At 53.2% G+C, this 25,155-nt stretch overlaps 1 protein-coding gene across 3 annotated transcripts in view; it reads right to left on the minus strand.

Moving 5' to 3' along the window:
• Nucleotides 1-25,155, minus strand: part of LOC142256663 (AP-2 complex subunit alpha-1) — a 225,657-nt gene that overhangs the window by 38,297 nt on the left and 162,205 nt on the right. For all 3 annotated transcript variants that reach the window (XM_075328480.1, XM_075328479.1, XM_075328478.1), the window contains 2 exons: nucleotides 5,291-5,373; nucleotides 5,094-5,184 (listed from right to left, as the gene is read on the minus strand). In XM_075328480.1, coding sequence (XP_075184595.1) covers nucleotides 5,094-5,184; nucleotides 5,291-5,373 — 174 coding nt within the window. The remainder of the gene's footprint in view (nucleotides 1-5,093; nucleotides 5,185-5,290; nucleotides 5,374-25,155) is intronic.

The raw sequence follows: 25,155 nt of genomic DNA on the forward strand, positions 1-25,155 counted from the left end.
GTTAAGGCAACCATTTCGGGCATAGAGTCCCTGTGAGGGAATGCATCTCCTCTAGAGAAGCAGAGATGGCTTTAAAAGCCCGCACTGCTGCAAAAGCTGGGGAGAACGAGGCCCCTGCCGCCTCCATACAGATTTGGCCAGAAGGACAACCTGGCGGACAGCAAAACCGTAAGTGAGGAGCCATCAGCCACTGATACAACGGTCCGGGCTGAGAGTCTAAACACCGGAGGGACCACCTTTGGTGAATGAGCCCCACTCCTTGACCACCTCTGGTGGAAGGGGAAAACTGTCATCAGAACCACGCTTTGGGAAGCGTTTGCCAGGGCAGACCCTGGGCTTGGTCACAGTGGCCTGAAAACTGGAGTGGTTAAGGAACACACTCCTTGTTCTCTTAGGCAAGGTAAACTGGTGCCTTTTTGCCAGAGAGGGTTGCTCCTCTGATACTGGCGGATTGAGGTCCAGTACAGAATTAATGTACAGTGGGATCCTTAGAGAGGTGCCATCAGCCACTGATACAACTATCCGGGCTGAAATACTAGACACCGGAGGGACCACCCTTGGTGAATGAGCCCACTCCTTGACCACCTCTGGTGGAAGGGGGAAACAGTCATCAGAACCACGCTTTGGGAGCGTCTGTCAGGACAGGCTCTGGGCTTGGTCACAGTGGGCTGAAAACTGGAGTGGTTAAGGAACACACTCCTTGTTCTCTTTAAGGTATACTGATGCCTTTCTGCCAGAGGGGGATACTCCCCTGATACAGGCGGATTGAGGTCCAGTACAAATATAATGGACGCAATCAAATCATTAGCATCTGCATCACCTTCGGACAGATCAATGGTACATGAAGTAGCGTCCGAGCCCCTAGTAAAGACATCCTCCTCGTCCAGTGAGTCAGCTCGTGAATCAGAGCTGCGGGACGGGGAAGGACAGGGGACCCTGCGTCTCCATTTTAGGAGGACGGGGTCTGAGACCAGATAAAGAGTCCTCTGAGAGTTTGCTGAGCGAGCCGTAGCAGCAGAAGCGCCCTGAGAAGGGGGCTAATGCATGCTCAGCACCACCGGAGCCGGAGCAGCTGGAGGGACCACTGATGAGCCTCCAGGCTGAGGGACCACTGTGTTTATGTGCTCGGTACAGGCAGTACGAGTCTACATGCAGTGCATATTAAGAACAGCCTTGCAGCCTTGCTCTGATGTGAGACATGCTGCAGAAGTGGGGGCTCTGTCCAGAATGACCCCCAGCAGAGTATATAAACAGAGAATATAAGCAGCTGCACAACCGGAGGTTGTGGCTTGCCAGACCGTTTAACATACATTTCTGTGCCCTCCAGTCCCCCAGCCCAGGCCCCCATTTGTCACAATGTGGTATCTCTGTGCCTATGCAGACATTGAGAACGCTGAGAAAATGGCGACCGGAGCGAGGAGAGGGGGCGGGGCCTACTCTGAGAGCGGGCAAATGAGGTATACAGGGGAGGGAATCTTTCCTCAGTGAGGAGAGTCCGTTCCCTGTGCTGAACAGCCGCTGGGCGGAGCCGCACTGTCCCACTGCATGACTAACATGCAGGGGCAGTGAAACCGAAACTAGGCCTCAGGCGAAGCCGGGGCCTAGATTTAAACATGCGGCCAGCGTGCAGGCACCATCGGCGCGGTTCTCCAGTGAAAACTGGAGAACCGGCCGGAAATGTTAACACAGTCATATAACACACTCTCCCCAATAAATAAAGTACAAGGGACCCCTGGAAAGACCACTTTCTGTGGTAAAAACGTCTCAGTACTTAGCTTGTGAGACGCAGGTGCCAGGTCCCTGGGAGGTGAGCGCTCCGTCCGACAGGATCCTGAAAGGGCTGCGGATGGAGACCGGTCTCCTGCAAAGCAGTGAGAACCGTGATGGCTCCCACTTGAAGCCAGAGCCCCAGGGGATGGTGAAGGAGCGCGGCATGAGAAGGCTCCAGCCTTGTAAAATCAACCTTAACAGCACCGCCGACACAGTGGGGTGAGAAGGGACATGCCGGGAGTCCAGATTGGACCCGCTTTTCTTCCAAATCTTTGAAATCCAAAAAATCAAAAATCAGAGAATGCATGTGTGTGTGTGACCTCCTGAACACAAAGCATTGAAACTGGCTAGGACTGGCTACCAGGGGGTGTATATGCTAGGAGGGAGGAGCTACACGTTTGAGTGTAGTACTTTGTGTGTCCTCCGGAGGCAGAAGCTATACACCCATGGTCTGGGTCTCCCATAAGGAACGATGAAGAAAACCACTTTTCTGTGAAAGACGAAACAACGAAACCTCCCTAAGAGGCTCAAAGGGGGGTTTCTGTAAGGCCGTGAGGACCAGATTAAGGTCTCAGGGATCCAGAGGCCGCCGGTAAGGCGGAATGATGTGAGATGCGCCCTGCATGAAGGTGCGCACCTGGGCCAGCCGGGCGATACGCCGCTGGAGCAACGCTGACAGAGCCGAGACCTGTCCCTTGAGGGAATTGAGGGACAGTCCTAGCTGCAGACCGGACTGTAGAAAGGACAGGATGGTCGGCAAGGAAAAACGGCCAAGGGGCATGGCCGGAAGAACGACACCAGGACAGGAAAATTCTCCAAGTCCTGTGGTAAATCCTGGCCGAGGAAGACTTCCGAGCCTGAGTCATAGTGAAGATGACCTCGGAAGGAATGCCTGAAGCCGTAAGGATTCAGGGCTCAAGAGCCACGCCGTCAATCTGAGAGCCGCAGAATTCTGGCGGAAAAACGGACCCTGTGAGAGAAGGTATGGGCGGTCCGGGAGATGCCACGGCACCTCTACGGACAGACGGAGCAGGTCTGGGAACCAAGCTCGCCTGGGCCAGTCTGGGGCGATGAGTACGACCCGACGGCCCTCCATTCTGATCTTGCGCAGGACTCTGGGCAAGAGAGCTAGGGGGGAAACACGTAGGCCAGACGGAACTGGGACCAATCTTGAACCAGCGTGTCCGCTGCCAAGGCCTGAGGATCGTGGGAGCGAGCCACGTAAACCGGGACCTTGTTGTTGTGCTGGGATGCCATTAGATCCACTTCCGGAGTGCCCCGCCTGGACAGGCTCTGGGCTTGGACACAGTGGGCTGACAAACTGGAGTGGTTAAGGAACACACTCCTTGTTCTCTTAAGGTATACTAATGCCTTTCTGCCAGAGTGGAATGCACCCCTGATACAGGCTGATTGAGGTCCAGTACAAATATAATGGACACAATCAAATCATTAGCATCTGTGTCACCTTCGGACAGATCAATGTACATGACGTAGCGTCCGAGCCCCTAGTAAAAGCATCCTCCTCGTCCTGCGAGTCGGCTCGTGAATCAGAGCTGCGGGACGAGGAAGGAAAGGGGACCCTGCGTCTCCATTTTAGGAGGACGGGGACTGAGACCAGATGAGGAATCCTCTGTGAGCTTTGCTGAGCGAGCCGTAGCAGCAGAAGCGCCCTGAGAAGGGGGCTGATGCATGCTCAGCAGTGTCCGGGACAGCTGTCCCCTGGAGAGAGGGATTCTGCCCAAACCGGGGGATCAGCCACCGGAGCCGGAGCAGCTGTACTAATGCCTTTCCTGAGAGACCACTATGTTAGAGCAAGCATCACAATGTGGTTATGTGCTCGGTACAGGCAGTACGAGTCTACATGCAGTGTATAATAAGAACAGCCTTGCAGCCTTGCTCTGATGTGAGGCATGCTGCAGAAGTGGGGGCTCTGTCCAGAATGACCCCCAGCAGAGTATATAAACAGAGTATATAAGCAGCTGCACAACCGGAGGTTGTGGCTTGCCAGACCGTTTAACATAGGGACATCTCTGTGCCCTCCAGATCCCCCAGCCCAGGCCTCCATCTGTCACAATGTGGTTATGCAAGGAACACACTCCTGGAAAGACCACTGTCTGTGGTAATAACGTCTCAGTACTTAGCTTGTGAGACGCAGGTGCCAGGTCCCTGGGAGGTGAGCGCTCCGTCCGGCAGGATCCTGAAAAGGGCTGCGGATGGAGACCGGTCTCCTGCAAAGCAGTGAGAACCGTGATGGCTCCCACTTCAAGCCAGAGCCCCAGGGGATGGTGAAGGAGCGCGGCATGTGAAGGCTCCAGCCTTGTAAAATCAACCTTAACAGCACCGCCGACACAGTGGGGTGAGAAGGGACATGCCGGGAGTCCAGATTGGACCCGCTTTTCTTCCAAATCTTTGAAATCAAAAATCAAAAATCAGAGGATGCATGTGTGTGTGTGACCTCCTGAACACAAAGCATTGAACTGGTTGGATTTGTCATCCGGGGAGTGTATATGCTCGGAGGGAGGAGCTACACTTTTAGTGTAGTACTTTGTGTGTCCTCCGGAGGCAGAAGCTATACACCATGGTCTGGGTCTCCCATAAGGAACGATGAAGAAATGAGGGGTGCGTCTTATAATCTGAATGTAGCTTACCAGGGGAGGTGGTGGAGAGGGGTAGCAGGAGGCAGGGGCAATGGTGCGGGCGCTGTGCTGGAGCTGCCTGTGGTGAGACAAGGGCCACCCTAAAAATGTTGGCGACGCGGGCTTCAAATAATGGCGCCTGGAGTCGGCGTGTGCGCAGATGGAGATCTCGACCTAAGATTTTATCTGCGCACGAGTTGCCTCCGGCCCATTGATCTCTCAGCAGCGGACTTGAGGAACATGGCGCCTGCGCAGATGAGATCTCGGCTCAATCTGCGCATGCGCCGACTCCGGGCGCCATTTCTTTGAAGCCCGCACTGCCAACAGTTTATAGATGTTGCCTACCTTACAGCACCCACAGCCAGCATCTGGGACATCCGCCGCAACATCATTAATTAGCAGCACTTCAAAGTATAGTTCGTTTTGTTTGCTTTTGCCTAGTAGCAGTCCATGAGCACTTGACTTGAGCGAAACTTGCTTTGAACATCTGTTTTCCATATGAAATAAGTGTTTTACCGACACTATTTTCCCTAAATTTTCACCACCACCATCGCCCTGAGTCCACCACCCCCTGAAGACTCAAAAAGGCGTAAAGGTTAATAAATGCACTAGTATATATATACAGTATATGTGCCGACCAACTAACTGTTTTAATTACTTGGCCCCAAAATTGATGCTTAAAGGATATGACTCTGCAAATCACCTGGATACGACACGGTGGGTGTAAAGCTCTGGAACTGCACCGAGGTTTTGTTACCATAAAACAAATACATACGACCTATGGAATTATGAAAATACAGTTATAATGGCAAAAGTGGGAAGCAATCACAAATTATTTGGAAAGCCAACTTGGCGGCCGCTCAGATTCCCTCATCGCTGCTTACCCAGGTTCTGTCGGAATTCAGACTTCACCCCAATCTGCAGGAGCTGGTTCTCAAACAGGACACCGTTATTCTTGCACACGAATCTAAAGCCACAAAAGCAAGGAGAGAATTCATTACCGGCTTCTGTAACACGTCGCGGTCCAGGAGACAGAGCAGGATGGATTTACAGTTGAGTCGATTACATGCAGGAAGAATGCCGCCATGTACGGCTCCACACAGAGGAAGAACAGGAGATTATACTTTTATTTAAAAAGGTGCAGAAAACAGATGGGACACCCCACCCAAAAGGACCCGAAAAGCACAGGAGACCTGGTCTATGCTGATGTATGTGAAGCGCTATGGAATTAATGGTGCTATGTAAGTGAATATTATTATCAAGGTGAGATTTAATGATGAATAACCGGGGTGACACGAATATATCATCTCACACCCGGCTGATCGTTTTATATATATACATATATACATATATATCTGTGTGTTTGAAGGCGCACTGGTTGGTCGGAGACATTATTTGACATTAAAACTGATGGAGGAACTACATGCAAAATCGAAAAAAATTGAATTTTTGAATCTAAAATTCATAGGAAAAATAATTAATTTTTAAACACTTCTTTTGTACATATTGTACTTAGAATTAACTGTTTTCTACCGTATTTGTTAATCTAGGGAATTTTGTTTACTTACCGTAAATTCCTTTTCTTCTAGCTCCAATTGGGAGACCCAGACAATTGGGTGTATAGCTTCTGCCTCCGGAGGCCACACAAAGTATTACACTTAAAAGTGTAAACCCCTCCCCTCTGCCTATACACCCCCCCGTGCATCACGGGCTCCTCAGTTTTGGTGCAAAAGCAGGAAGGAGGAAACTTATAAATTGGTCTAAGGTAAATTCAATCCGAAGGATGTTCGGAGAACTGAAACCATGAACCAAAAGAACAATTCAACATGAACAACATGTGTACACAAAGAACAACAGCCCGAAGGGAACAGGGGCGGGTGCTGGGTCTCCCAATTGGAGCTAGAAGAAAAGGAATTTACGGTAAGTAAACAAAATTCCCTTCTTCGTCGCTCCATTGGGAGACCCAGACAATTGGGACGTCCAAAAGCAGTCCCTGGGTGGGTAAAAGAATACCTCGTTAAAAGAGCCGTAAAACGGCCCCATTCCTACAGGTGGGCAACCGCCGCCTGAAGGACTCGCCTACCTAGGCTGGCATCTGCCGAAGCGTAGGTATGCACCTGATAGTGTTTCGTGAAAGTGTGCAGACTCGACCAGGTAGCCGCCTGACACACCTGCTGAGCCGTAGCCTGGTGCCGCAAAGCCCAGGACGCACCCACGGCTCTGGTAGAATGGGCTTTCAGCCCTGAAGGAACCTGAAGCCCAGAAGAGCGATAGGCTTCAAGAATTGGTTCCTTGATCCATCGGGCCAAGGTTGACTTGGAAGCCTGCAACCCTTTACGCTGGCCAGCGACAAGGACAAAGAGCGCATCCGAGCGGCGCAGGGGCGCCGTGCGGGAAATGTAGAGCCGGAGTGCTCTCACTAGATCTAACAAGTGCAAATCCTTTTCACATTGGTGAACTGGATGAGGGCAAAAAGAAGGTAAGGAGATATCCTGATTGAGATGAAAAGGGGATACCACCTTAGGGAGAAACTCCGGAACCGGACGCAGAACCACCTTGTCCTGGTGAAACACCAGGAAGGGGGCTTTGCATGACAGAGCAGCTAGCTCAGACACTCTCCGAAGTGATGTGACTGCCACTAGGAAGGCCACCTTCTGCGAAAGGCGTGAAAGAGAAATATCTCTCATTGGCTCGAAAGGTGGTTTCTGAAGAGCCGTTAGCACCCTGTTCAGATCCCAGGGTTCTAGCGGACGCTTGTAAGGAGGGACTATGTGGCAAACCCCCTGCAGGAACGTGCGTACCTGCGGAAGCCTGGCTAGACGCTTTTGAAAAAACACCGAGAGCGCCGAGACTTGTCCCTTAGAGAGCCGAGCGACAAACCCTTTTCCATTCCGGATTGAAGGAAGGACAGAAAAGTGGGTAAGGCAAATGGCCAGGGAGTAAAACCCTGATCAGAGCACCAGGATAAGAAGATCCTCCACGTCCTGTGGTAGATCTTGGCGGACGTTGGTTTCCTGGCCTGTCTCATAGTGTCAATGACCTCTTGAGATAACCCTGAAGACGCTAGGATCCAGGACTCAATGGCCACACAGTCAGGTTGAGGGCTGCAGAATTCAGATGGAAAAATGGCCCTTGAGAAAGCAAGTCTGGTCGGTCTGGTAGTGCCCACGGTTGACCCACCGTGAGATGCCACAGATCCGGGTACCACGACCTCCTCGGCCAGTCTGGGGCGATGAGGATGGCGCGGCGGCAGTCGGACCTGATCTTGCGTAACACTCTGGGCAGCAGTGCCAGAGGAGGAAATACATAAGGCAGTCGAAACTGCGACCAATCCTGAACTAATGCGTCTGCCGCCAGAGCTCTGTGATCTTGAGACCGTGCCATGAATGCCGGAACCTTGTTGTTGTGCCGGGACGCCATGAGGTCGACGTCCGGCTTCCCCCAGCGGCAACAGATCTCTTGAAACACGTCCGGGTGAAGAGACCATTCCCCTGCGTCCATGCCCTGACGACTGAGAAAGTCTACTTCCCAGTTTTCTACGCCCGGGATGTGAACTGCGGAGATGGTGGAGGCTGTGGCTTCCACCCACAGCAGAATCCGCCGAACTTCCTGGAAGGCTTGCCGACTGCGTGTGCCGCCTTGGTGGTTGATGTATGCCACCGCCGTGGCGTTGTCCGACTGAATTCGGATCTGCCTGCCCTCCAGCCACGGCTGGAACGCCTTTAGGGCTAGATACACTGCCCTTATCTCCAGAACATTGATCTGAAGGGAGGACTCTGGCTGAGTCCAGGTACCCTGAGCCCTGTGGTGGAGGAAGACCGCTCCCCACCCTGACAGACTCGCGTCCGTCGTGACCACAGCCCAGGATGGGGGCAGGAACGATTTCCCCTTCGACAAGGAAGTGGGAAGAAGCCACCACTGAAGGGAGGCCTTGGTCGCCCGAGAAAGGGAGACGTTCCTGTCGAGGGACGTCGACTTCCTGTCCCACTTGCGGAGAATGTCCCATTGAAGTGGACGCAGATGAAACTGCGCAAATGGAACTGCCTCCATTGCTGCCACCATCTTCCCTAGGAAGTGCATGAGGCGCCTCAAGGGGTGCGACTGGTCTCGAAGGAGAGATTGCACCCCTGTCCGTAGTGAACGCTGTTTGTCCAGCGGAAGTTTCACTATCGCTGAGAGAGTATGAAACTCCATCCCGAGATATGTCAGCGATTGAGTCGGTGTCAATGTTGACTTTGGGAAATTGATGATCCACCCGAATCTCTGGAGAGTTTCCAGAGCAATGTTCAGGCTGTGTTGGCATGCCACCCGAGAGGGGGCCTTGACAAGAAGATCGTCTAAGTAAGGGATCACCGAGTGTCCCTGAGAGTGTAGGACTGCTACCACTGTTGCCATGACCTTGGTGAATACCCGTGGGGCTGTCGCCAGGCCGAAAGGCAGTGCCACGAACTGAAGATGTTCGTCCCCAATGGCGAAACGCAGGAAGCGCTGATGCTCTGGTGCAATCGGCACGTGGAGATAAGCATCCCTGATGTCGATTGATGCTAGGAAGTCTCCTTGGGACATCGAGGCGATGACTGAGCGGAGGGATTCCATCCGGAACCGCCTGGTTTTCACATGTCTGTTGAGCAGTTTGAGGTCCAGAACGGGACGGAAAGATCCGTCCTTTTTTGGTACCACAAACAAGTTGGAGTAAAAACCGTGACCCCGTTGCTGAAGGGGAACCGGGATCACCACTCCTTCTGCCTTCAGAGTGCTCACCGCCTGAAGAAGAGCATCGGCTCGCTCGGGTGGCGGAGATGTTCTGAAGAAACGAGTCGGAGGACGAGAGCTGAACTCTATCCTGTAACCGTGAGACAGAATGTCTCTCACCCATCGGTCTTGGACATGTGGCAACCAGGCGTCGCAAAAGCGGGAGAGCCTGCCACCGACCGAGGATGCGGTTTGGGGAGGCCGAAAGTCATGAGGAGGCCGCTTTGGGAGCGGTTCCTCCGGCGGTCTTTTTAGGACGTGACTTAGACCGCCATGAATCAGAGTTCCTCTGACCTTTCTGTGGCCTGTTGGACGAGGAGCATTGAGACCTGGCTGAGGGCCGAAAGGACCGAAACCTCGATTGTACCTTCCGTTGTTGAGGTCTGTTTGGTTTGGACTGGGGTAAGGACGAGTCCTTTCCCTTGGATTGTTTAATGATTCCATCCAATCGCTCGCCAAACAGGCGGTCGCCAGAAAATGGCAAACCGGTTAAGAACTTTTTGGAAGCAGAGTCTGCCTTCCATTCACGTAGCCACATGGCCCTGCGGACTGCCACTGAATTGGCGGATGCTACCGCCGTACGGCTAGCAGAGTCCAGGACAGCATTCATGGCGTAGGACGCAAACGCCGACGCCTGAGAGGTTAAGGACACAACCTGCGGAGTAGAGGCACGTGTGACTGCATTAATCTCAGACTGACAAGCTGAGATAGCCTGGAGTGCCCAGACGGCTGCGAATGCCGGAGCAAAGGACGCGCCTATAGCTTCATAGATGGATTTCATCCAGAGCTCTATCTGCCTGTCAGTGGCATCCTTGAGAGATGCACCATCTTCCACTGCAACTATGGATCTAGCCGCCAGTCTAGAGACTGGAGGATCCACCTTGGGACACTGAGCCCAACCCTTGACTACGTCAGGGGGGAAGGGGTAACGTGTGTCATTAAGGCGCTTAGTAAAGCGCTTATCCGGAAAGGCTCGGTGTTTCTCGACTGTATCCCTGAAGTCGGAGTGATCAAGAAACGCACTCCGTGTACGTTTGGGAAACCTAAAGCGGAATTTTTCCTGCTGAGAAACTGGCTCCTCAATCGGAAGAGGTGGAGGAGAAAGTTCTAACACCTGATTGATGGACGCTATAAGGTCGTTTACTATGGCGTCCCCCTCAGGTGTATCAAGGTTGAGAGCCGTGTCAGGATCAGAGTCCTGATCTGCCCCATCCGCTTCATCCTCTAGAGAGTCCTCATGCTGAGACCCTGAACAGTGAGATGAAGTCGAGGGAAGCTCCCAGCGAGCCCGCTTAGCCGGTCTGGGACTGTGGTCCGTGTCGGAGTCCTCACCGTGGGACCTATGAGTCGCCCCAGGAGCACTTTGCTGCTCCAACCGAGGGGGGCCTGGGGGCAATGATTGAACAGTGCCCGGGGCCTGTGTTACCGGTCTGGACTGCAAAGCTTCTAGTATCTTAGCAGACCATCTATCCATAGACTCAGAAAGTTTGTCAGCGGGGGGGCGTGTCCTAGACATGGTGGCGTGAGGAAGCTTACCTTCAGAGCTCCTGCGCCCACAGCTTTATTTTGCAGACTCCTGCGGTCCCTTCTCACCCGAGATGGCCCCCAAGAAAAGACCGGGCGGTGCCCCCGCCTCCGCATCCCCCGGAGTGAGTCAGAAGCCCCAGGGGAGCCTCTCTAGATACCTGGCGGTGTCGGGCCGGGAGCTCCCGCCGGCGGCCCTGGACAAGATGGCGCCGGCGTCTCAGCAGCGTTCCCCGGCTGGGGATTCCCCTGGAGCGACACGGCGCCCGCCCACAGCCTCTGCAGCAGCTCGGGTGTCGGGTGAAGGGGAGAAGCTGGTGAACGTCACAGCAGGGAGACCGGCGGCGGCAGGTCAAGGTACAGAAGCATGGAGGAGGGGGGGACCCACAGGCCCGGCCACACAGCATGTTACTGAGGGGGCAGAGGAGGCCTCGGCATCTGGGGGATCACCTGTGCTGGGATTCCCTGCGTTCCTCTGCACCCCTGGTACACCTCCTTCTCTGGGGCAAGCAGAAGACCCCTTGATGACAGGCGACCAGCCCCCTGGCCCCCCCCGAGATGACTTGCAGGCTTTGAGAGAGCTTATATTGGCCCTTCCCAGCAAAAAAGATCTGGAGGATGTGGTGGCCAGGATAGAATCCTCCCAGCAGATGGCGCTGACCACCCTGAGGGAGGAAATGGTGGTGCTGGAAGATAGAATAGAGGCAACAGAGCAAGCACAGGAGTCCCTGGAGGGTAGAATGGAGAGGATTGAACGGGACTGTGAGTCTTCTAATGCCCGCATTAGGGAGCTAGCTCTGCTATTGGACGATCAAGAAAACAGGGGCAGAAGAAATAATATAAGGCTGAAAGGTATACCGGAGGACTGGCCCCAAGATCTGCTGCGCACCAATGTCTTATCCATATTCAATCAAGTCACTGATCGCCCACCTGAGGCCTCCTATCTCTTTGACAGAATTCACAGGGTCGCAAGGCCTGGCCCCAGATCTGCTTCCTTCCCCAGAGACGTTTTATGTCGCTTGCATTATTATGGGGACAGAGAGAGGATTCTTCAGGGAGCCTGGTCGAAGGGCTCTGTGGAAGTAGATGGGGCTGTGGTGAAGCTATTTCCGGACGTCTCCAGCCGCACACTATACATGAGACGGTTGCTTCACCCCCTTCTGCTCAAAATCAAAGAGGCAAGCGCCTCGTACAGATGGGGCCACCCCTTTCATCTGATTGTCCGTAAGGGGGACTCCGTGTTCCCATTGAGGAGGCACTCTGAGCTTTCAAAATTGTATGACTTTCTTGGAATACCAGACTGCTCAATCCCGGACTGGATGGAGTGGGAACCTCAGGCCCCAACAGGGCGGCGAAGGAGGAGGGACGGCGTCCGGGCCTCCCCCTGTGATGATTTTGGAGGGTCATGAAATCTCTCGGTTGCTGATGGGTCGGGGAAGTGACCAAAGTGGTGGCTGAATGGCCGGGAGAGGAGTATGGTTGGGGGTTACCTGGGGGTGCCCCCTGACCTCCTGGCTCCGATGGCAAGTGTTCTGGCCATACGACTGGCCCAACAGTCCACAGCATACTGACTAATGTTCATTGCAACTTTGATCTGTTGTCGTTGGGTCGTTTGTGGGGCGGGCGGGGGAGGGGGGTTTTGCATTTCCATCTTGGGTGGGAGGGTCCGTGGGAGGTTAATTTGACAGACCCTCCCTGGTTGTTTGGGGTCTGGGTCATCAGGCATAAATAAGTGAGGCGCGGGTTGGAGCTCTGGCCACATGTCTGTTCTTGTCCCCATCTATACCTAAGCAGTTTCTGGGCTGGTCCCTGGTACTGCGTGCGGCAGAACAGCTGCTTTTCCACTCTCTGTCTTTTCACTTTCTGCTCTTCTACATTTTTCTCTCTCCCCTGCTAAAGGGTCTTCACTTTCGCTTGCCTATATCCTTTCCACCCCCCCTCTTCCACTCATCCGTTTTCCCCCTCTCTTTCCCCCTCCCTCTTATTTCCCTTTTTTTTTCTTTTTTTTTTTTTTTTGTGTGTGTGTAACTTGTTGTTTGTTCCTCCAGAGGTCAGTGACGGAGTATGACGAAGCTGAGGCAAGCTGAGCTTCGGGTGGGCTCATTGAATGTTAAGGGTCTTCACAGCCCGGAGAAACGGTCTATTCTCCTGAACCTACTATGGAAAAACCGAATTCAGGTCGCTTTCCTCCAAGAAACACACTACTGTGAGGCAAAACCATACAAACTGGCCGATAGAAGGTATCCTGTTGTGCATCATTCACCCTCCCCTGACTCTAGATCCAGGGGCACAAGCATCTTAATGTCCAGTACGCTCCCATGGGAACTGTTGGACTCTCGATCGGATGATCAGGGAAGGCTTCTGATGCTCAAGGGACGCATTGCTACTCAGACTTTCACCTTGGTGGCTGTCTACTTGCCAAACTCGGGTCAATGCCCCACATTGCTGCGTTACCTTGAGCAGATAGAGGAATTCTCTGAGGGTACTCTAGTCCTCGGGGGTGACTTTAATGTTGTGTTGGAGCCGCCGAGGGATAGCTCCAAAGGGGTGTCCAGTGTGCCACATTCGGCACTACGTCGCTTGCGACGGGGTTTACATGACCATCAACTAATAGACGCATGGCGATTGATGCATCCATCAGACAAAGATTTCTCATTTTACTCGGCAGTACATGATTGCTACTCCAGGTTAGACCTCTTTTTCCTCAAACATGGGGATCTACATTCTCTGGTGGCTTCCTCAATCGAGTGCATATCATTCTCTGATCACGCCCTGATCACAATAACTCTATCCCTCGGTTACCCCATCGGGAGGCAGAGTCAGTGGACCCTGAACACTTCGCTACTCGACGAACCGGTGACAATGCAGGAAATAAGGGAGGCCTTGAGGGAATATTTCAGCGGCAGCGGGGGGGGGGGAGAGGTGTCCCCGGGCATTGTCTGGGAGGCACACAAATGTGTGGTGAGGGGACTGTTCATCAAACATGGGGCACGTCTGAAGAGAGAAAGAGAGGCTAAGGTTACATCCCTTCTGGCAGACATTAGAGAGTTGGAGGCAATCCACAAGGGGTCTCTGGGAGGGGACGTGGGGGCCATTTTGGTCAAGAAGAGGGAGGAGTTGCGGTCCCTGCTATATTATAAGGCTAGGGGAACATTGGCTAGGTGCAGACGGCATTTCTATGAATTTGGCAATAAGAGTGGCAGGGCCCTGGCTAGAGCTCTGAGGACTCAGAGAGCGAGAGGATATGTTTCGAAGGTGCACATCGCGGGAGACAGGTGGGCTACTCTGCCGAAAGACATTGCCTCCGCTTTTAAAGATTTTTATTCCACCCTTTATGCAGTTGATGAGGGGCGGTCTGGGAAGGCCAGGACGGAATTGCGTAGCCGAATACGGATGTACATCGCGGACTCCGGCTTGGGATGTCTCAAGCCGGAGGCTGCGGCCGATCTGGAAAGGCCCATCTCGGAGGTGGAATACTGGTCCGCACTTAAAAAATCTCCCACAGGTAAGGCCCCTGGCCCGGATGGTTTCCCTCTGCTCTATTACAAAAAGTTGGATTCCATTTTGATTTCCCCGTTTCTCTCAGCATTTAACCATGGCCCACATGCTGAAGCTGTCCCCTTGCCAAGGGATACCCTGGCTGCTAATATTGTTGTTATCCCTAAAGAGGGCAAAGACCCTACTTCGTGCTCTAGTTACCGACCCATTTCTCTCCTCAACACAGACCTGAAGCTCTTCACTAGGATTCTTTCGGATAGACTTTCCCCATTGCTGGGGGAGATTGTTCACCCAGACCAGGCGGGGTTCATGATGGGTAGGGAAGCAAGGGACAATACGACTAAGGCTTTGAACATAATACACAAGGCTAAATCCGATGGGCTGCCTTTGATGCTTCTGTCAACCGACGCAGAAAAAGCGTTCGACAGAGTTAACTGGATTTTTATGGAGGAGGTCTTGCGGGCTGTGGGGTTGGGGAGTATGATGCTTGCTTGGATCTGCTCCCTGTACAGCATCCCTTCGGCGGCAGTCAGAGTGAACGGTCTCCTTTCAGAGAGATTCCCCATTCGCAATGGAACAAGACAGGGCTGTCCTCTCTCGCCCCTGATTTTCATATTGACTCTGGAACCCCTGCTCAGTCGGATCAGAAGCAACGTTAACATTTCGGGCCCTAACGCCTCAGGTTCTACTTATAAAATCGCGGCTTATGCGGACGATTTGCTTTTTTTTATTACCAACCCGCGGGTTTCCCTCCCTAACCTTCTGAGAGAGTTGGAAACATACTCCTCTCTATCCAACTTTAAAATTAATATGTCAAAATCGGAGGCCCTAAATATATCTCTTCCCCTTGAGCAAGTCACATCGCTACAATCCGCGTTCGAGTTTAGGTGGGCTAGCCAGTCCCTGAAGTATTTGGGCGTCCAGTTGACTGCGGACCCTAGTCAAATTTACAAGTCGAACTATCTCCCGCTTCTGCAATCAATTGGGAAAGATTGCGCTAACTGGGGGAAGGGCTACTTCACATGGTTCGGGAGATGTGCAATTTTGAAGATGAATATCCTGCCACGTCTCTTATACCTCTTCCAATCCTTGCCGATTAGAATCCCTAGCTCTTTCTTCAAGGAACTGGCCTCTCTACAGATCAAATTTATCTGGGCCAACAAGCCTGCGAGACTTTCTCGGTCTCTTTTGTGCAGACCTAAGAGTAGGGGAGGCTTGGGTATCCCAGACCTCAAAAAGTATTATTTGGCCACGCACATGGTTAGGGTATTGGACTGGTGCCGTCATTCCGGCACAAAGCCATGGGTGGCCCTAGAACAGAGTTTCTCGGAAATACATCTCCCGGCCATCCCCTGGCTTTTGAACCTCTCCCTGCCGGCTCTGAGATCCCATCCTACCATTGGCGCCACTCTTGAATGCTGTGCGATAGGGGAGGTCAGACGACTCCTTTTGCCAGTGCCTTCTCCTATGACACCCATACTGGGTAACCCGGAATTTCGTCCTGGTCTTTCGGACCCGGTCTTCAGAAAGTGGGTTCAAGGGGGCAAATTCAGAGCTTGTCATCTGGGTAGAGAGGGGGATTGGCTTTCACTAGCGGATATCCGGGGCTTCTTGCCTTCGGGTCCCCTGGGGGATTGGAGGGCTATGCAGTTGAGGCACTACATGCACTCCCTCCCTCGCTTCAGTCGATATGTCGGACCTCCTACGGGTTTTGAAAAGTTGTGCCTGGGAGAGGGAGTCTTACGGCACTCACTATCCCTGGTATATAATATGCTATCAGATCCGGGGGATTTGCCCCCCCCGGCCTACCTGCTGCAGTGGGAGAGGGACCTGGGGATTAGTTTATCTGACTCACAAAGAAACAACATTCTCCAGCTGGCACATAGAACTTCGATCAGTTCCAGACTGTTGGAAGCTAACTACAAACTGTTGGCTAGGTGGTACAGGGTCCCGACCAGACTCCATAGAATGTTTCCCTCAGTTGACCCAGTTTGTTGGAGATGCGGTCTGGGGGAGGGTGATTTTATGCACATTTTCTGGTCCTGCCCTTCGTTGCAGCGGTTTTGGTCAGAAGTGGGGGAGGTAATCAGACGAGTGACCGGTACTACGGAGACATTGGGTCCGGAGCTATTCATTCTACAGCTTTCCGAACTCCCGGTCTCTAAATATAGGCGGTCTTTGCTTAGATTTCTGGTCATGTCGGCCAGGTCTTGCATCCCGCTTGGTTGGAAGTCTAATACCCCCCCCACGGTGACACAGTGGGTTTCGCGGATTAACGATCTGATGTACATGGAGGATTTGACATCCTCTATTAACGATCGCCAGGAAGACTTTTATAGGACATGGTTTCCATGGATGGAGTTCACCTACTCGGCGGAGTATGCGGACTTGCTCTTGGAACCTCAGGAGTCGTGATTTACCCCCCCTTTTTTTTTTTTTTTTTCTTCTCTCTCCTTCTCTCTTTCTTTCTCCCCCTCTCTTCTTTCCTTTTCCACACTATTCCCCGATCTTCCTTCCTGCTTTCTTCTTCCACCCCTTTCTCTATTTCTCTCTTTCTCTACAGGCCTTCAATCTTTTTCAGGCTTTGACTTCTTTTTCTTCGCTCTTCTCCCTACTTCCCTAAAGTTGGGTCGGCTTATAAAAGATGTAAACTGGGCCAGACTTGAGTAGTAGTGGAGATGGGAATTGCTTATGTGTGCTGACTGTTTGTATGTATATTACCGTCATTTCTGTAATAATACCTGCGTCCCAGTAGGGAGCAGGGGATGTATTGTTTGATACGAGTTTGGCTTTAAAATAAAGAATTTAAAAAAAAAAAAAAAAAAAAAAAAAAAAAGAAAGTTTGTCAGCAAATACTGCAAACTCTGTCCCTGTCACCTGGACAGTAGCAGCAGGTGGTTCCAACTGGGCCGAGGGTCCCACCAGTGGCTGAGGCTCCGGCTGAGTGAGTGTCACCGGGGCCGAGCATTGCACACAATGAGGGTAGGTGGAACCTGCAGGTAGCATAGCCGCACATGAGGTACAGGTTGCAAAGTAAGCCTGTGCCTTGGCACCCTTGCTTTTTGCGGACGACATGCTGTTGTCTCCTCTGAGTACAATCAGGGAGGGTATATAGTCAAAAACAAGCAGTGCGGCCGTACAAAGTAAATGTATAGATTATACGCATATAAATATACACTTCGGCACCCAGGGGGGCCAGCACCTAGTAACAGGTGCGGCTTACCGACCGCCCGCAGCGGTTGTGTGACCACCAGATTCACTGCCTGGGCCTCCCAAAGCTGTGTCTCTCCTCTCCAGCGTCAGAAGTGCTGACAGGAATGGCTGCCAGCGTTCTGTGGGGAGGAGGGGGCCGTGGGCGTGCCTTTAGAAAGTGCGGGAATCTGGTGTCCCACGGTGCTCAGTGAGGGGGGAGGAGGATACAAAGTATGCTCCAGCCCTCAGCACTGACGTCCAGTGCAGCGTCCCGCCCTTCCCCTGACTGGCAGGCCCGGGGGCGGGAATATGCGGTACTAGGCCGCAAAAGCCGGGGAGTAAAGTTACAAGCGCGGCCGGCAAACAAGCGCGGCCAACGCGGTAGTCCCGGCGCACTAACACACCCAGCAGCTGCTGCAGCGTGTATAACACAGGCGCTCTATGCGCCGTCCCCAAGGGGACACAGAGTACCTCAGAGCAGCTGCCTGTCCCTGACGATACCCGGCTCCTGTCCAAGCAGATTCCCCCAGGGGCTGTGGAGGGAGCACGGTCCCAGTGCCTGGAGACCGATTAGGATCCCACTTCACCCAGAGCCCCTAAGGGATGGGGAAGGAAAACAGCATGTGGCTCCTGCCTATGTACCCGCAATGGGTACCTCAACCTTAACCGCACCGCCGACCAGAGTGGGGTGAGAAGGGAGCATGCCGGGGGCCCTGTTATGGGCCCTCTTTTCTTCCATCCGATATAGTCAGCAGCTGCTGCTGACTAAATTGTGGAGCTTGCATGCATGTGTGCCTCCTTCGCACAAAGCATAAAAACTGAGGAGCCCGTGATGCACGGGGGGGTGTATAGGCAGAGGGGAGGGGTTTACACTTTTAAGTGTAATACTTTGTGTGGCCTCCGGAGGCAGAAGCTATACACCCAATTGTCTGGGTCTCCCAATGGAGCGACAAAGAAAAATGAATAATAAAAGTTGCTTACTTATTACTATTATCGTTTCAATAATGCAAAATTGCATGTCCTTTTTTGGGGGGAAAAAATAATTTTTGCCTTATTTCATTTGAATGAAAGGGGGAGCTTTTTTTTAAAAAACAAAAAAAGCAATACTTATTCTTAAATTACCCATAAAAGTTCCTCGATTGCACATGGTTTCATAAAAAAAGAGAATTTTGTTTACTTACCGTAAATTCTTTTTCTTATAGTTCCGTATTGGGAGACCCAGACCATGGGTGTTTAGCTTCTGCCTCCGGAGGACACACAAAGTACTACACTTAAAAGTGTAGCTCCTCCCTCTGAGCTTATACACCCCCTGGTGAGCCAGTCCCAGCCAGTTTAGTGCAAAAGCTGAAGGAGAATAGCCACCCACAAGTAGAACAGAGCAAGAACCGGAACAACCGGAGACTGTCCACGACAACAGCCGATGATAACACGCGGAACAAGAAATTGCCAATAGGCAACAGGGAGGGTGCTGGGTCTCCCAATACGGAACTATAAGAAAAAGAATTTACGGTAAGTAAACAAAATTCTCTTTTTCTTTATCGTTCCTTTGGGAGACCCAGACCATGGGACGTTCCAAAGCAGTCCATGGGTGGGAATAAACAGAAAAACTAAGAAGTAGGCAGAACCTAACTTCACAAGTGGGTGACAGCCGCCTGAAGGATGCGTCTGCCCAAGCTCGCATCTGCCGAAGCATGAGCATGCACTTGGTAGTGCTTCGAGAAGGTATTCGGGCTAGTCCAAGTGACAGCCTGACAGACTTGTTGAGCCGTAGCCTGGTGCCTAAAAGCCCAAGAGGCAACGACAGCTCTGGTCGAGTGTGCCTTGATCCCCGGCGGGGGAGGCACCTGAGTACTCTGGTAGGCGTCCGAAATGGTCGATCTAATCCAACGGCTAAGGTCGGCTTAGAAGCAGAGAGGCCCTTGCGCCGACCTGTGGTTAGCACAAAAAGAGAGGTGCACCTCCTGAGCGCAGCGGTGCGAGATACATAGATCCGGAAAGCACGCACCAGATCTAGAGTATGCAGCGCTTTTTCAAGCGATGAACAGGGGCCGGACAGAAGGAAGGTAAGGTAATGTCCTGGTTAAGGTGGAAGGGAGAGACCACCTTAGGAAGAAAGTCCGGAGTCGGACGGAGAACCACCTTGTCTTGATGAAAAACTATAAAAGGTGACTCCGAGGAGAGCGCAGCCAAATCAGAGACTCTCCTGAGAGAAGTTATGGCAACTAGAAAGGCCACTTTCTGAGAAAGACGATACAAAGAAACCTCCCTAATAGGCTCAAAAGGGGGTTTCTGCAATACCGTGAGGACCAAGTTAAGGTCCCAGGGATCCAAGGGCCGCCGATAAGGCGGAATGATGTGAGACGCGCCTTGCATGAAGGTGCGGACCTGAGCCAGCCGAGCGAGGCGCCGCTGGACCAGTACTGACAGAGCTGAGACTTGTCCCTTGAGAGAGTTAAGGGACAGTCCTAGCTGCAGACCGGACTGTAGAAAAGACAGAAGGGTCGGCAAAGAGAATGGCCAAGGAGGATGGCCAAGGAGGATGGCCGGTAGAGCGACACCAAGACAGGAAAATTTTCCAAGTCCTGTGATAGATCTTAGCGGAGGAAGACTTACGGGCCCGAGTCATAGTGGAGATGACTTCAGGAGGAATACCAGAAGCCGTCAAAATCCAGGACTCAAGAGCCACGCCGTCAATTCGAGGGCTGCAGAATTCGGGCGGAAAAACGGACCTTGCGAGAGTAGGTCTGGACGGTCCGGGAGATGCCACGGCATCTCTACGGACAGTTGGAGCAGGTCCGGATACCAAGCTCGCCTGGGCCAGTCCGGAGCAATGAGGATGACTCGACGGCCCTCCATTCTGATCTTGCGCAGGACTCTGGGCAAGAGAGCTAGAGGGGGAAACACGTAGGACAGACGAAACTGGGACCAGTCTTGAACCAGAGCGTCCGCGGCGAAGGCCTGAGGATCGTGGGAGCGAGCCACGTAAACAGGAACTTTGTTGTTGTGACGGGATGCCATTAGGTCCACGTCCGGAGTGCCCCATTTGCGGCAGATTGACAGAAACACTGCCGGGTGCAGGGACCACTCGCCACCGTCCACGCTTTGACGGCTGAGATAATCTGCCTCCCAGTTTTCCACGCCTGGGATGTGGACTGCGGATATGGTGGACTTGGAGTCCTCCGTCCATTGAAGGATGCGTTGTACCTCCATCCTTGCCAGGCGGCTGCGTGTCCCGCCTTGGTGATTGATGTAAGCAACCGCTGTCGCGTTGTCTGACTGGACTCGAATGTGCCTGCCCGCCAACAGGTGGTGAAAAGCTAGGAGAGCTAGAAGAACGGCTCTGGTTACCAGCACATTGATTGAAAGGGCTGACTCGGACGGAGTCCAAGTGCCCTGTGCTCTGTGGTGGGGATGTACCGCTCCCCAGCCGGATAGGCTGGCATCCGTGGTGAGAATCACCCAGGACGAAGTCAGGAAGGAGCGCCCTTGGGACAGGGAGAGGGTCCGAAGCCACCACTGAAGAGAGCTCCTTGTCCGTGGCGACAGAGCCACTGACTTGTGTAAGGAGGAAGGCCGCTTGTCCCAACAGCGGAGAATGTCCAGCTGCAGGGGGCGCAGATGGAACTGGGCAAAGGGAACCGCCTCCATGGACGCCACCATTTGACCCAGCACCTGCATCAGACGCCTGAGGGTATAACGGTGGTGCCTCAGGAGAGAGCGCACCGCCAACTGAAGTGACAGCTGTTTGTCTAAGGGCAACTTCACCAGTGCCGGCAGAGTCTCCAACTGCATCCCTAGGTACGTGAGACTCTGGGTCGGAATCAGAGTGGATTTGGGAAGATTGACAAGCCACCCGAATTGGGCTAGAGTGGCGAGAGTGAGCGAGACACTCCGCTGACAGTCTGCGCTGGATGGAGCCTTGATTAGAAGGTCGTCCAGGTAAGGGAGCACTGCCAACCCCTGAAGGTGCAGAACCGCGATCACTGCTGCCATGACCTTGGTGAATACCCGAGGCGCCGTGGCTAACCCGAAGGGGAGAGCCACGAATTGGAAATGATCTTCTCCTATTGCAAAGCGTAGCCAACCCTGGTGAGAAACTGCAATTGGCACATGCAGATAGGCATCTCTGATGTCGATGGACGCCAGGAAATCTCCTTGGGTCATTGAGGCAATGACTGATCGCAGAGACTCCATGCGAAAGTGCCGCACCCGAACAAGCTTGTTGAGAAGCTTGAGATCCAGGATGGGCCGGAAGGTACCGTCCTTTTTGGGAACTAGGAAGAGGTTTGAGTAAAAACCTCTGAACCGTTCCCGGACGGGAACTGGTACAATTACTCCGTTGGCCTGCAAGGCTGCCACGGCCTGTGAGAAGGCGGCGGCCTTGGAGCAGGGGGGAGTTGAGAGAAAAAATCTGTTTGGCGGGATGGAAGAGAATTCTATCCTGTAGCCGTGAGGAATGACATCTCTCACCCACTGATCGGAGACTTGTTGAAACCAAAACGTCGCCAAAGTGGGAGAGCCTGCCACCGACTAAGGACGGTGCTGGAACGGGCAGAGAGTCACGAGGAGGCTGCCTTAGTGGCAGAACCTCCTGCGGTCTTCTGTGGACGCGCTTTTGAGCGCCAGTTGGATTTCTGGTCCTTAGCTGAGTTGGCGGACAAGGCGGAGGGCTTAGAGGACGACCAGTTGGAGGAACGAAAGGAACGAAACCTCGGCTGAATCCTACCCTGGGTAGGTTTCCTGGTCTTGGCTTGTGGCATGGAAGTACTCTTCCCGCCAGTAGCCTCTTTAATAATTTCATCGAGCTGTTCACCGAACAGCCGGGAACCAGCAAAAGGGAGCCCAGCAAGGTACTTCTTTGAAGAAGCATCTGCCTTCCACTCTCGGAGCCACAAGATCCTGCGGATAACGAGGGAATTAGCCGAAGCCACCGCAGTACGGTGAGCAGCCTCTAGCATGGCAGACATGGCATAAGAAGAAAAAGCTGAAGCTTGAGAGGTTAAAGAAACCATCTCGGGCATAGGTTCCCTGGCGAGAGAATGTATCTCCTCTAGAGAAGCAGAAATGGCTTTGAGGGCCCACACTGCTGCAAAAGTAGGGGAAAACGAGGCCCCCGCCGCTTCATACACGGATTTGGCCAAAAGGTCAATCTGACGGTCAGTGGCATCCTTAAGGGAAGTGCCATCATCCACCGAGACAACGGTCCGGGCTGAGAGCCTAGACACTGGAGGGTCTAACTTTGGGGATTGGGCCCACTCCTTGACCACCTCAGGTGGAAAGGGAAAACGGTCATCAGAACCACGCTTTGGGAAGCGTTTGTCAGGACAGGCCCTGGGTTTGGTCACAGCGGACTGAAAACTGGAGTGGTTAAAGAACACACTCTTTACTCTCTTAGGCGAGGTAAACTGATGCTTTTCTGCCAGAGAGGGTTGCTCCTCTGAGACTGGCGGATTGAGATCCAGCACAGAATTAATAGAAGCAATCAAGTCACTAAGATCTGAGTCACCCTCAGAAAGATCAATGGGGCACATGGAGTTAGTCTCCGAGCCCCCTGTAAAGGCATCCTCCTCATCCTGCGAGTCCTCTGAGACAGAGCCACGGGATGAGGAGGGAGAGGAAACCCTGCGGCACCTCTTAGGTGGACGGAGTCTGTGTCCTGATGAAGAATCCTCTGTGAGCTCCGGTGGACGGAGGCCAGAGGGTAGGAATCCTAAAGGATCCTTAGCAAGAACATTAGAGGCACCCTGTGAAGGGGGCTGAGGCATATTCATCCAAGTCCTGGACAGAAGTCCCATGGACTCAGCAAAAGACTGGGTTATAGACCTAGAGAAGGACTCTACCCAGGCCGGGGGTTCAGCCACAGGTGCAGAAGCAGCCTGAGAGACCACTGGGGGTGAGACTCCAGGCTGTGGCACCTCCACGTTCGAGCAGACCTCACAATGTGGATAGGTGCTCGGTTCAGGCAGCAGGAGCTTGCATGCAGCGCATGCAGTATAAAGCTTTGGAGCCTTGCTCCTCGTGTGAGACATGCTGCTGGAGTGGGAAAAACGTAGCTTGTACAAGTAAATGAACCCCAGGGAGTATAAATAGAAGTCCCATGGACTCTGCAGAGGTCCACAACCATAGACCGGCTGTGGCTTACCAGACCGCAGGAAGCGGTTTGTGTGCCCTCCAGATTCCGAAGCCCGGACCCCCAAGCACAGCACCTAAGCAGGGATGCAGAGTGCAGGATGGCCCAGCGCAGAATGAATCCTTCCAAGAAAATGGCCGCCAGAGCGAAGAGAGGGGGCGGGACTTGGGGCGTCTCCTGTAGGAGAGCGGGAACTGGAGGGCCATAGTGGCCTGCAGGGGATGGGGGGGGGGGGTCACCCACAAGTAGTGGGGAGTGTCCCTCCCCTGTGCAGGACGGCCGCCGGGAGGGGCCGCGCCTGTCCCTCTGCATGAGTGACATGCGAGGGCAAGAAACAGAAACTAGGCCTCCGGTGAAGCCTGGGCCTAAATTTGAGCCGCGAGGCCGACGCGCAGGCACCATCGGCGCGGTTCTCGGCGAAAAACCAGAAAACCCGCCGGAAATGTCAAACAAGTACCACAAACACACTCTCCCCACACAATAAAGGACATGGACCCCAACATATGAAAGTCTCAGTACTTAGCTGCTGAGACGCAGGGCCAGGTCCCTGGGAATGAGTGCTCCGGTCCAGCAGGATCCTCAAGGGGCTGTGGACGGAGACCGGTCTCCTGTCAGGCATGGAGACCGCGGTGGATCCCACTTCAAGCCAGAGCCCAGGAGGGATGGTGAAGGAAAACGGCATGTAAGGCTCCAGCCTTGGAAATCAACCTTACAACACCGCCGACACAGTGGGGTGAGAAGGGACATGCCGGGAGTCCAGACGTGGCCCCATTTCTTCAATCTTTTTCCAAATAAAAATCAAAAATCTAGAAAAAAACATGAGAATGCATGTGTGGATGTATCCTCCTGAACACAAAGCAATAAACTGGCTGGGACTGGCTCACCAGGGGGTGTATAAGCTCAGAGGGAGGAGCTACACTTTTAAGTGTAGTACTTTGTGTGTCCTCCGGAGGCAGAAGCTAAACACCCATGGTCTGGGTCTCCCAAAGGAACGATAAAGAAAAATTTTTTTGACCAACTAATACCAACAAGCCGAACCCCTGTGCCGAATCAGTCAACTGTGCGTTGTAGAGGTGCTCACCCTAAACCATTTGCGGTGGGATTTATCTACCGTATTTTTCGATTTATAAGATGCACCAAATTTGGGGAAAAAAAGGGGGGTCCATCTTACAATCCGGCGGTGTCTTAAGGGAGGTGGGTGTCATCGGTGGTGGAGCGAAGTCACAGGAGGCAGGGGCGGTGGTGGAGCAGGTCGACACGACGGTGCGGCCAGCGGGTGTCCCAGAAACTGTGAGGTAGGCAACTTCCAGAAACTGTCGGCAGTGTGGGCTTCAAAGAAATGGCACCCAGAGTCGGTGCGTGTGCAGATTGAGCTGTCGGCTCAATGACAAGCAGAGATATCATCTGAGCATGCACTATTTTCCTTAAGTCCGCTGCTGGGACATCAATGGGCCGGAGGCGGCACGTGCGCAGATGAGATTTTGAGCCGAGAGCTCAGTCTGCGCATGCGCCGAATCAGGGTGCCATTGTATGAAGCCCGCACTGCCGACATTTTCAGGATGGCCCCTGTCTCCTCGCCCGTAGCACAGCGCCCCACAGTCCCCAGAATTGCCCCTACCTCCTACTACCCCTCTCCACCACCTCCCGGTAAGG

This window comes from Anomaloglossus baeobatrachus, chromosome 11 (genome assembly GCF_048569485.1).
Source record: "Anomaloglossus baeobatrachus isolate aAnoBae1 chromosome 11, aAnoBae1.hap1, whole genome shotgun sequence".
NCBI lineage: Eukaryota > Metazoa > Chordata > Amphibia > Anura > Aromobatidae > Anomaloglossus > Anomaloglossus baeobatrachus.